This window comes from Phalacrocorax aristotelis, chromosome 8 (genome assembly GCF_949628215.1).
Source record: "Phalacrocorax aristotelis chromosome 8, bGulAri2.1, whole genome shotgun sequence".
Taxonomy (NCBI): domain Eukaryota; kingdom Metazoa; phylum Chordata; class Aves; order Suliformes; family Phalacrocoracidae; genus Phalacrocorax; species Phalacrocorax aristotelis.
Window position 1 is genome coordinate 3,227,357 of NC_134283.1, and position 11,322 is coordinate 3,238,678.

At 54.4% G+C, this 11,322-nt stretch overlaps 1 protein-coding gene across 2 annotated transcripts; it reads left to right on the plus strand.

Moving 5' to 3' along the window:
• The first annotated feature begins 957 nt into the window (after positions 1 to 957).
• On the plus strand, positions 958 to 10,002 carry IRF8 (interferon regulatory factor 8). Of its 2 annotated transcripts, XM_075101233.1 has the most exons (9): positions 958 to 1,031; positions 2,772 to 2,946; positions 4,102 to 4,285; positions 5,338 to 5,426; positions 5,919 to 6,030; positions 6,358 to 6,405; positions 6,898 to 7,284; positions 7,607 to 7,722; positions 8,813 to 10,002. In XM_075101233.1, the coding sequence occupies exons 2-9, from the start codon at positions 2,773 to 2,775 to the stop codon at positions 8,987 to 8,989; spliced, it is 1,287 nt and encodes a 428-aa protein (XP_074957334.1). In that variant the 5' UTR covers positions 958 to 1,031; position 2,772; the 3' UTR covers positions 8,990 to 10,002. The 2 variants fall into 2 exon arrangements, with proteins under 2 accessions (XP_074957334.1, XP_074957333.1); XM_075101232.1 differs by lacking the exon at positions 958 to 1,031 and having other exon boundaries at positions 2,751 to 2,946.
• Positions 10,003 to 11,322: the final 1,320 nt, after the last annotated feature.

Sequence of the window (11,322 nt, forward strand, 5' to 3'; positions counted from 1 at the left end):
TGTAATCTGGTAATCCCAAAAAAAAACCCCTCTGAAGTCAGGCTGCAGATGGTTCTTTACACTCCGCTATGGCCCGCGGCCCCGGCTGGGTACATCCAGGCTGGGCTGGGGCTGCTGGGCACTGCCAGGGCACCGATCCTGGCTGGGGGAAGGGAGGGAGGGATGGATCCAGCACCAGTGGCTGATCTGCAAGGGAGCAGTGACTGGGCTGGGGCTAGAGCTGGACCAGTCTGGGAGTGGGGAGACTGGTCTGGGACTGGGGATGGACCAATCAGGACTGGGGACACTGGTCTGGGGCTGGAGGTGGACCAGTCTGGGGCTCGGGACACTGGTCTGGGACTGGGGATGGACCAGTCTGGGACTCGGGACATTGGTCTGGGACTGGATTGGTTTGGGACTGGAGATGGACCAGTCTGGGAGTGGGGACACTGGTCTGGGACTGGGAATGGACTGATCTTGGATAGAGGAGACTGGCCTGGGACTGGGGATGGACCAGTCTGGGAGTGGGGAGAGTGCTCCGGGGTGGGAGATGGACTGATCTGGGGCTGAGGAGACTGGTCTGGGAGTGGGGATGGACCAGGCTGGGAGTGGGGACACTGGTGTGGGACTGGGGATGGACCGGCCTTGGGAGGCTGAGCTCAGCCCGGGACTGACCCGCCGTGGGCAGCAGGCGGGTGGGAGTCGGGTCACCCACCGGGGGGGCGGTCCCGCCACCCCGCCCCGCCCCCTCCCCGCCCCCGCCCCGCCCCCGCCCCGCCCTCGCCCCTCCCCTCCCCGCGGGCTGATTTCCCGGAACGGCGCGCGCCCTTCAGAGAAAGTGCCGCCGGCCGCGCGCGCCCACCGGGCGCCTCCCCAGTGGGCCTCCGGAGGCAGGGACGGCTCCCCATTGGGCGGAGCGGATACGGGAGAGGCTGCCTATTGGCGGAGCGGCGCGGGGGCGTGGGCGTTGGCGGGCCCGCCCTCCGGGTCGCTATAAAATGGCGGGCGCGGTAGGCGGTGCGGGCAGTGGTGCGGAGCGGTGCGGAGGACAGGTACCGGCAGCGGCCACGCATGGCCGGGGGTGCGGGATACTGGGGGGCACTGGGGCAAGCCCAGCATGGTACCCACGGCCCCGTGTGGGGGCGCCGGGGTCGTGGGAGGCGCTGCTGCCTGCGTTGCTTTGAGGCAAAGTGTGGGATGGGAAGAGCTTGGAGGTGGCTTGGGGCTGGTGTGGGGAAGGCAGTGGGTTTTGGGGTGATGGTGCGGTGCTGCCAGCCAGGTTTTCTGGCTGCTTTCCCACCCCGCCCCCGGCGTGGGGTCAAGCTTGCTGCGTGGGAAGGGCTCTGTGTCCTGTACATGCTGGCTCATGTCGCTGGTGGTGGTGGCCTGAAGAGCTTGCTCAGCTTTTTGTGGAGGGGAAATGAAGCTCCAGCCTCTGCTAGTGATGGGAACAAATTTTTTAGAAAGTGGGCTTAGGAGAGAGTCCCACTTCAGCAAGCATTTCTGGGGCTCTTCATCTTGGCATAACTCAGGGTGTTTGGTGCAGGAGCCTCCATAGAGGCTCCGTGTGTCCCTGTCCTTCAGGGGATGAGCTGTGGCGTGTGCTTTGGGGCATCCACCTCTGGAGGGGCAGCTGGGATCCGGAGCTGTGCCCCTGGTGTTGTCTTGGCTGGTGGTGTTAGCTGTCTCCGTCCCTAAAAACAGAGGCTGTGCTGCAGATAGGCAGAGAGGTCTGTCTGTCCTACTGTGGGCCAGTGGAGAAAGGGACAGAAGTTGGTGGCATCGAGCTGGTGGCAAATCAGGGACCACCAGGAGCATCCTTGTCTCTTCTCCCCAAAAGCTTCCCATGGGGCAGCAAATAAAGAAAGAATGAGGGAGAGGCAGCTCTCTAAAATCTGGAGGAGGGCTGTGGGGCCTGGAGGGCTGGTCCTGGAGCTGTTGGTCACTTCTGCCAGGCCACCAGCTTCTGAATTCCCCGTGGGTCTTGCCATGGAGGTGACAGGCGATGCTGGGGGAGGGTCGAACCTGGCACTTTGCTTCCAGCCGGGTGGGAGAAGCTTTCTGCTGGCTCCTCCGTGAAGTCGCCCAGTGGTTTTGGCTGAAAAGAACCTGTGGTCCCCAGCAAGGGTGGCTTGATGTCACCCCGCTCTTTCCACACACCGGTCTCTTGTTCGAGAGGGTTGGTTGTACAGCCCCGGTCGCTGCGGTGACTCTGGGTGCTGCCTGGAGCCAGTGCCTGCTCCCCAGAGAGGCAGTGCCTGGCAAGAGGGGCTGCTGTCTGCTCCGGGGCAGACCCTCGTGCCAGGAGCAGCCAGGGACAGCACTTGGCTCCCGTCTCCTGCAGATGCTAAAGGGTGTCTGCCCTGGGGTGGCCTGTCCCAGTGTCACTTGCTCAGGTGACAGCACAACTGGGTGCTTTAATCCCTGCCCATCTGCTTCTTATGGGACTTACCCTGCATCAAAACAGGAGTAAGCAGGGCACCAAGTCAGCCAGTTTCTGTGAGCAGAGCTTTGATTGATAGAGCTGGAGGAAGGATTTGCAGTAATTCAGAGGAAATGCCTTGACTTTTTGCATTATAAAAGAAGCGGGGGGGGACACACTGTACATTTTAATGTACAAATGTTGGCATGTGGGACTTGCAGAGCTGCCGAAAGCCGCTTGTCTCTGTGGGCAGTGCCGCTACTAGCTGTGCTCTGGTTTGCCACATGCATGGCACGATCTCTTGTTACCCCAGTTGTGGTGGGATGGTGCTGGGGGAGCTAACAGGGCCTGGACCTCTTGCTCCATCCAGGATGTGCGACCGCAACGGTGGCCGGCGGCTCCGGCAGTGGCTGATCGAGCAGATCGACAGCGAGCTGTACCCTGGGCTCATCTGGGAGAATGAGGAGAAAACCATGTTCCGCATCCCATGGAAACATGCTGGGAAGCAGGACTACAACCAGGAGGTGGACGCCTCTATTTTCAAGGTAGGGACAGATGGTTAACGCCTTTTCTCCGTGGTACCTGGATTCAGCAATGCTGTTTTTCCTTGCTGACAGTCCTGCTGGCGGGAGGTGTCCTTGTTGTCTGTGGCTTTTGCATCTCTAATGCCTGCAGGAGGTGCTTTACCCTGCCATTGGTCTCTCAGGCTCTTTTGGGTGTATTTGTTCCTCTTTGCCAAATGCTGGTGCCAAGTTTAGGTTTGTTTTCAGCATGTTTCAATCTTGGTCAGACGTGAGAAGGAGCTTGGTGTGTTCCTTTTGACCTGCTCTAACCTTCTTAGCAGGCTATTCTTGATAAAAGGCTGGTAAAAAAAGGGAGGGAAGGAGGTTTTGGATTTCACTGAAGGGGGGAATTTCCAGTTTTGGGGAAAAACTCGAAAATTCCATCCTAAACCAAAAAGGTCAGGCTCTTCCCCAGGAATTCCCTCCCCTCTGCCCCCACTTCCAAATATTTGTACTGATGAGAGAGTTTGCTTTTGGGGCAGTGACAGCTGGTTGGTGGCTGCTTCGGGAGCACTGAGTTTTGAGGATGGCAGTGAATTCAGCCATCTGAAAATGTATAAATATAGAATAAATGTATATTCTAAAAATTATACATATTTTGGATTCTCCCTTCAGTGGTAAAATGTATTCTCCCACCAAAAGCACAAATGATGCTCTGATTTAAAGAAACCAGCTTTCAGTTATTAGTCAGGAGCTGGAGAATGAGGCTGGCTTTGATTTTTTTTTTTTTGAGGTGTTACTGAGTAATTAGGAGCACTACTCTTCAGCAGTGATTCCTCACGACCCCAGCAGCTCCTGACCTGCCAGTGCAGGGATGAAGTCACATGTTATGATCTTGATCTCTGCTTTAAAAACCTGGGTGCTGCAGCCCTTCCTGCACCCGGCTGCATCGCTGGGGCAGGTGGTGCTGCTCTGCACCCAGATACCCGTCCCCACCTGCAGCAGCTGTGCATGCGTCCGCAGTCTAGGAGCGAAACAGCACATATGCATGGGATGGTTGAGAGGGTGCAAGGGGCGGAGAGAGGCAGGGAGAGCGAAATGCAAAATGCTCTCTGCAGCCCCAGCTCCTTTGCCCTGGGGGCTGAGGGGATTTGCAGAGCTCACATGGAGGATTTTTTTGCTGTTGCTTTGTTTTAGGCCTGGGCTGTCTTTAAAGGCAAGTTCAAGGAAGGCGACAAAGCGGAGCCGGCCACGTGGAAGACACGACTGCGCTGTGCCTTGAACAAGAGCCCTGACTTTGAGGAGGTGACAGACAGGTCCCAGCTGGACATCTCTGAGCCCTACAAGGTCTACAGGATCGTGCCGGAGGAGGAACAGAAGTGTGAGTGCCCCGATAAGGGACTGACCCCCAGGTGCAGGTCGGTCCTGCAAGTAACCACAGGCTTGTGCCACTGACCTACATCTGAGCAGAGCTTCCTGGCCAGATACTGCTCTTATGCCATGATGCTTTGCTTGTTCTGCTTTGCAGATGATGTCCCCTGTGTCACTGTAGTGGCAGGGAAGGGAGGAGGAAGGACAGACTTTTTTTTCTACCCCCCAAAATAGCTGCTCAGGAAATAGGGGATAACTGCAGCATTGCATGAGCTTCCATCCCATTAAGGATGTTGTAGGGGCCAATCCAAAATCCATTCCCCTTTGGCGGGGTACTTGAGCCCCAACCTTTTAGCTCCCTGCCCAGGGTGGGCATTGGGAAGACACAAATCCCTTCTCTCTTGCCAGCAGTGATTAGAGTAGCAGTAATTTCACAGAGAGCAGTTGCTGCTGCGATGTCCGGTGTGGCGCAGGTCGTGCTAAGTATATCTCTATTTGTGGTTAGGTGTGTGTGCAGTTTTTCCTTTTTTAAAAAAAAATATAAAACTTGCAGTGGGGGGGACGTAAATCTCTCTGTCAGGAAATCTGCCTTTAGCATCTTGGTCTCCTCCAGCCACGTTCACATGGGGGACACGCCGCTGCTATGCAAATGGCACTGCAGGTTCCCACCAGCAGCATGACTGCACTCGGGGTGGCTGGCAGAAAAAGGAGAAGCAGCAGCAGCCCTGGTCTCTGGGGTCCTTAGAAAAAAAAAAAAAAAACCAAAACAAACCCATCTTCTGTTCTAGCAGTCTCTGCTACTGGCTGGATTTTTGATTTGCCTTGTGGCTGGTCACCGTGCACAGGGAAGATGGGTTGTGAACTGGTTTTTAGGTCTGAAAAGCAGCTCTGAGTGGAGCTGGAGGGGGCTGTGAGCCCCTGCCCTCAGGTGCTGTGACATGGCTCTGCTGTGGTTCTCGGTTTCATAACTTTCACAGGGTGAAAGGTTTCTAAAACTCAGCGGTGACGTGAGCTACGGCAGGGGGGTGGGTGTGCTCACATCATCCCGGCCTCTTCTTCCAGGCAAAGCGGGCATTGCCAATGGGAGCAGCCTGAATGATGTCACGGAGATGGACTGCAGCTCCTCTGCAATCGATGACCTCATTAAAGAGGTAAGCCCTCACCACGACTGCAGGTTGCCTTGGCTGGAGGCAGATGGGTGGCAGGCAGTTGCCTGACAGTGTTGCCTTCCTAAAATTTAATCTTCAAAGCTTTGGGAGTCAGCCTGGCGAGTGATGCCGGGTGTTGCAGCTCGTTCATGTGAGCCAGTGCTGGGACACAATTGCTGATGAATAGCTTGTGCTTGCAATTTGCATCCGGGCAAGTGAATGAGACCTTTGGGGGATGGAGGCTGTTTCTCAGCTTTGTTCCTCTTCTCAGCTGTGTCCCCTTGGGCTGCTTCTGCTCAGTAGCTCTTGAGGGTGTTATTTGAGTGTATGGCCTGGGGAATGCCAAACTTGCTCTTTCTAATCAAAAAAGTTCATTGGCATCCCAAATGGTGTTACTGTTTGGGCCCTCTCTGAGCACTGCAAGCCTCTCTGCGCAGGGCAGGGGCTGCCCAAGGCATCAAACCTGCTCTGATCTCAGTGTCTGGTCTCACACAGCCCTCCCACGTAGATGAATACCTGGGGATCATCAAGAGAAGCCCCTCACCCCCCCAGGAGACCTGCAGAAACCCCCTGATACCTGACTGGTGGGTGCAGCAGCCCAGCCCTAGTAAGTAGTGACAGTGTGTGCAATGCTTAATGGGACTGAGCTGTTTGTCCAGGGCAGAAAAAACTTCCTGTGCAGCAGTGGGTAATGGACAACAGTTGTATTATCTTCCTTATTAAGAATGCTTAATTTTGAACACTGGCTGGTTGCAAGCACCCAATTGCACAAGATTAAATCCACCTGGGAGTACTTGCTGGCATCTCCTCTGTGTGTGCTGGGAAGCCTGATGTGCCTGGGAGAGAGAACCAGGGGGCTGGTGGAGGGGAGAGGCTGGGGATTGGGGTCTGGGAGCTGGGCATGCAGGCACAACTCTGCTTTCTCTGCCCACAGTGTTGCCCCTGATGAATGGATACTCCGGCTATGAGCAGCATCATTCAGGTAAGGCAGCTTCCCTGCTTGGAGAGGCTTTTGATGACCACAACCGGGGCTTGGGCTTGTGCATGTGGTGGCAGAAGGTGTCTGACTCGCCTCCCTGCCTTGGGGGAGGGTTTGCTCTGGGTTTGGGAGGTCCCATGTCCTCCCTGAGTATCCACAGGGTTTGCATGCTGAGCAGGGATGCATCCTGCCTCTTGTCCTGTGGCTGTGACCCTGGCTTGGGAAGCTGCCCCAGGATGCTGGGATCAGTTGTGCCTTTAGTGTGGGGAGATCTGCCTGCAGGAGGAAGGGGGGTCAGTACTGGGGGCTCTCGCTTGCTGATCAGTGCTGCTATCAGGCTGAGTGCTGGAGGACGTGCCCTCTAGCAAGTAGGTCTCCTCCATCAAGTGAGACTTGCTCCCAGGAAACTTTGCTGCTCTCATGGAGTTTTGGCATTGCAGTGAAGAGCAGGCAGGGTTTGTCATCTTCTGATGGGTGGTATATGTGCCCTCCCAGGTTACTCCCAGATGGTGATCAGCTTCTACTACGGGGGGAGGCTGGTGGGCCACTTCACCACGTCGTGCACTGAGGGCTGCCGGATCTCGGTCAGCCAGCCCTCCAGCCACGGCGAGAAGCTGTATGCCCCAGATGCCCTGGAGCACGTGCAGTTCCCCTCGGCCGATGCCATCCAGAATGACCGCCAGAAGCAGATCACCAGGAAGCTCTTTGGGCACCTGGAGAGGGGCGTCCTGCTGCACAGCAACAAGCAGGGCATCTTCATCAAGAGGTTATGCCAAGGCAGGGTCTTCTGGAGTGGGAACACCATGGTCTACAAGGACAGGGCCAACAAACTGGACCGCGATGAGGTGGTGAAGATATTTGACACCAACTTGTTCTTCAGAGGTTTGTAGGAGCATTTCCCTCTTTCTTTGCCCGCTTGGTGGGTTGAAAGGGTGGGGCCCTTGGTCTTGGAGCACTTTGGAGTCATCACTGATGGGTTACTCAAGTGCTCTGGATGAATAGCTGATGCTACCAGATCTAGGAAGGAATAACCTGGTCTCTTGTGTCACTAGCAAATGCCTCCCAGTTAGAGGCTTTGTGCAGCAAAGCTGGCTTCTCTTGTCCCGCAGCTTTCTTCCATGGTGGGGTGCTTGGTTCTGAAGCCGTGTAGCAAACGCTGGCAGCTTGTGGCAGGCAGCTTCCAACTGTTCCCCTCTCCTTGCAGAGCTGCAGCAGTTTTACAACAGCCAGGGCCGCTTCCCGGAGAGCAGAGTCATGCTGTGCTTTGGAGAGGAGTTCCCAGACGCTGTGCCCCTGCGGTGTAAGCTCATCCTTGTCGAGGTATGGAGGGCTGCCCTTTAGAGCTCTACTGCTCAGTTTTTTCCCCTTGTCTGGACCACATCACCCTTTTTCCCCACCACAAGCAGGGCTCTAGCTTCAACCCCTTGAGCCACAGACCATTGGGGTGCCTGAACTTGTTGGGTGGCAGGTGTGGCATGAGTATTGGCTTATCCACAGCCTCCTGAGAGGTGCTTGAGCTGTTGCTTTTCAGAGGTTCCTTGATCTGGGTAGATCATGTTTGCAAACAAAGCTCCCAAATAGCAAAAGCTTTTTCTAAACTGCTAGGAAATCTGTTTTCCCCCTGTTCCCACCTCTTGGTACTGGGAACTCTGCCTTCTCTTGTGGGAAATGGGGGAGTCAATCCCTGGAATGGTTAAGGGACAGCCTCAAGCCAAGCAGCCAACAGATGTGTTGAACAACCACAGCAGCAGGGAAACGCTTGGGAGGGTGAAGGAGGGGATGGGATGAGAGGGGTAGTTCCCATGGCTCTGGCCGGAAACTTCTCTCTAGAAAAGCTGAAGCAATTCTGGAATCTCAAAGCCTTGGGGCAACGCATAGTGTTTCTGGAGCCTGCACCCTGTGTGGGACCCCCTTGGGCCAGCAAGGCTGTGGCAGCAGGGCTGTGGCATGGAGGGTACAGGGGAGGGTGTTGCATCCACCCTTGAAGAGACCCACCAAGTCTGTGAGGTCCTGGAGAGGACTTTACAAGTTCAGAGACTGGTCCTATGTCTCCCTGCACAACTTTCTGACCTGGTCACCTGCTTGCCTTGGGTGTCTGGACATGGGGATCACTCTGCATGTGCTGGGATGTACCCCAGCTTGTCCTTACCTCCCTAAAGGTCTGCTGGGAGAGGAGCTCCTGTGACTGCTCCTTTTCTCCTAGAGGTCCTTTGCCAAGGTGGCTTGTGGAGCTGGACCTGTTGGCCTGGCTGGACGTGGCCACCTGGGGCTGTTGGGCATAACTGCTCTGCTGTGTGTCTCCCACGCCATACCCTGCTGCCTGAGCTGGTGGGGGTGGATGGCAGCAGTGGGAGATGCCCAAAGGGGTTCCTCTTCGTTCAGTGTCTTCATGGCTTTCCTTCTTGCGTAGGTGGAGCAGCTGTGTGTCAGGCAGGTGGTGGAGGAGGCTGGGAAGACCTGCAGCAGCAGCCCCATGCTCCCCGTAGCTGATGAGACGCAGCATGACCAGGTGTACAGGATCTTCCAGGACATCTGTGCAACGCACCAGCGGCCGCTCTTCAGAGAAAACCAACAGATTGCTGTCTGAGCCTCCTTCTCCGCAGACATAGTGTGGTGGTTTGGGTTGATTTAGACCCAGTTTGGTCCCGTTAGTGCCTAAATTCCCATTTTGGACAGTTGGGTTTTGTTCTTTGCTGTTTCCAGTCCAGAGTCTGTGTAAATACAGCAGTAAAAAGTGCCATGAGAAAGTAGCTCAGATGCTCAGTGTCTGTCCCATAGAACCTTTACTGATTAAAAATGACTTTTGTACCAGGCAGGGTAGTGCCGGTACTGTTGTCTTTAGCTAATGGCAGGGGGAGGAGGGAGCATTTGAGCTGTGCGGGAAGGTCAGGGCTGAGAGTGCTTTGTGTTGCCTTTGTTAGCAGCCAGTCAAGCAGAAGTGAAAATCAACAGCTATAACAACCTGCCCAGCAGTCTGCAACTTGGACCTTGCTGAGAATAGTGACTTGGTAGGAGGTTACTCTTGGAAAAGCCTTAAAATGCATAAATGTAGGAAATTACTTGCAGAAATCAGGTGTTCTCCCCCAAAAAGTCCGGCTGATGCAGGATAGTGTATTCCTTCCAAGGAGAACCTTCTCAAATTCCTCTTTATTTTTGCTATAATGTTTATATGTTTATCTACCAAAGGGTTTTGAAACTTGGAAACTGATGTGGAGATTATATATGTAAATGTTGAATATATGAACTTAGGAATCTTAATTTTTCCTAAATAGAGACAGAGTTTATATAAATATCTTTAATTTTAAAGATAGCAGCATAGTGTGAATAGGTTGGCTTCACCCTCACAAATGCATGTGTTGGCCTTTCCCAAGCGTGACCAGGCAGTGGCATCCATGTGTAAATCCTCATTAACATGCTTTGTGTGTGCACCCAGCACCCGGGAGCTGCTTGGCCGTGGGGCTTGTGCCTTGCAGCTGACACAAACCAGGACTGCACGTGTGTGCGTGCTACTAAGCTGCCTATTTATTTTATGCCTGAAGTTTATGGATTTTTTTTTGTATTTTTTTTAATTTTCCAGCAAATAAAGTGCTATATTTTGTATTCCTCTTGCAATGTCGTTTTTTTGATGCGATGAGTGGGGTATCATATCTCTGGTGGGGAGAGCCTGGTACCTCTGGTTTGCTTCTGCCCTGGTCTTCCCTGCAGCAAGGTGTGTGTTAAGCCTCTGCTGTTGCCTCTTTCCTTGCTCTGTAACTGCCTGGCTTCTTCTCTGGAGCAGGAGAGGGATGAGCCAAAATGCTGTAATGCAATGGAGGGAGGAAGAGGGTATCACTCTGAGGGCCTTCATATCAGGGAGCATGGAGATAGGTCCCTGCCCATCTGTCGTGGCACTGACCATGGTGCCCTTAGCTCTCTGACCTGGGCTGTGATGCTCCAAGATCATGGGATGGGGGTGCAGTTATTTATGGTCCTGCTCAAAGGCATCTTCCTGTCCTTTCCCCGTTATTGCCTGGTGGAGCCTTTCCCTGCTGTCTTCTCTGTCCACCTTTTTCCTGGGGCCTGGTCTAGTGAAGGTGGTTGGGGACAACCAAGGGGAAAAACAGGAGCATCTGCCTTGGTTGAAGGCAATGATGTAGCAGGGGAGGCTGAGCATCTGCCCCCTCACCTGCCTTCGCTTTAGCTCTCTGGGGCAGCACCTCCAGGGCTTCTGGAAGGGTGTGAAGACTGATCTACCACCTTGCCCCCTGTGAAGGACAACTACTACCACCTCCTTCCGTGTAGCAGGCTCTGCCATGTGTTCTGGGTCATCCCTGCCAAAGGGTGCAGGCAGGGAAGCACTGGTCCTCATGGGGTGACCCTGGTACCCAAGTTACAGGGGGATGCAGGTACTTTTGAAGGGGATGCTTTGAGATCCAGGACCTGGAGGCTGAGTCTCCTGACATGATGTGTGGAAAACTGTCTTCCCTGCTTGAGTATCAAAGCAGATCAGTCCTTTTTTTGCTGCTCTGCCTTTTTCTGTTAACAATAGAGACCTTCACAAGCATAAGTATGTGGTTGGGGCACAGTTAAGATGTGAGGGCCCTGACACAGGGTGAGTTGGCTACAGCTCAGCTCTGCCAGGAAGCTGTTCTGTGTGCAGGATTGCTAGGAATTTTGGGGTGGACAACTCAGCCTTCCCAATGAAACCTCCCTAAAATAACTAAGTGTTCAGCTCTTGTGGGACTTGAAGCTGACCCCCCCCCGCATCCTTCCAGGGTAAGAAGTTACAGCCTTTGTCCCAAAGCAGCGAGTGCAGAGCAGACAACACACAACTAATACCACCCAAAAAGTGCTCTGAGATGGGAGACCCAGCTGAAACTCTGTGGTTATACGCTAGGATTAAGGGAGGCCCTGCATCCCAAGCTATTTATGCGATGAGCA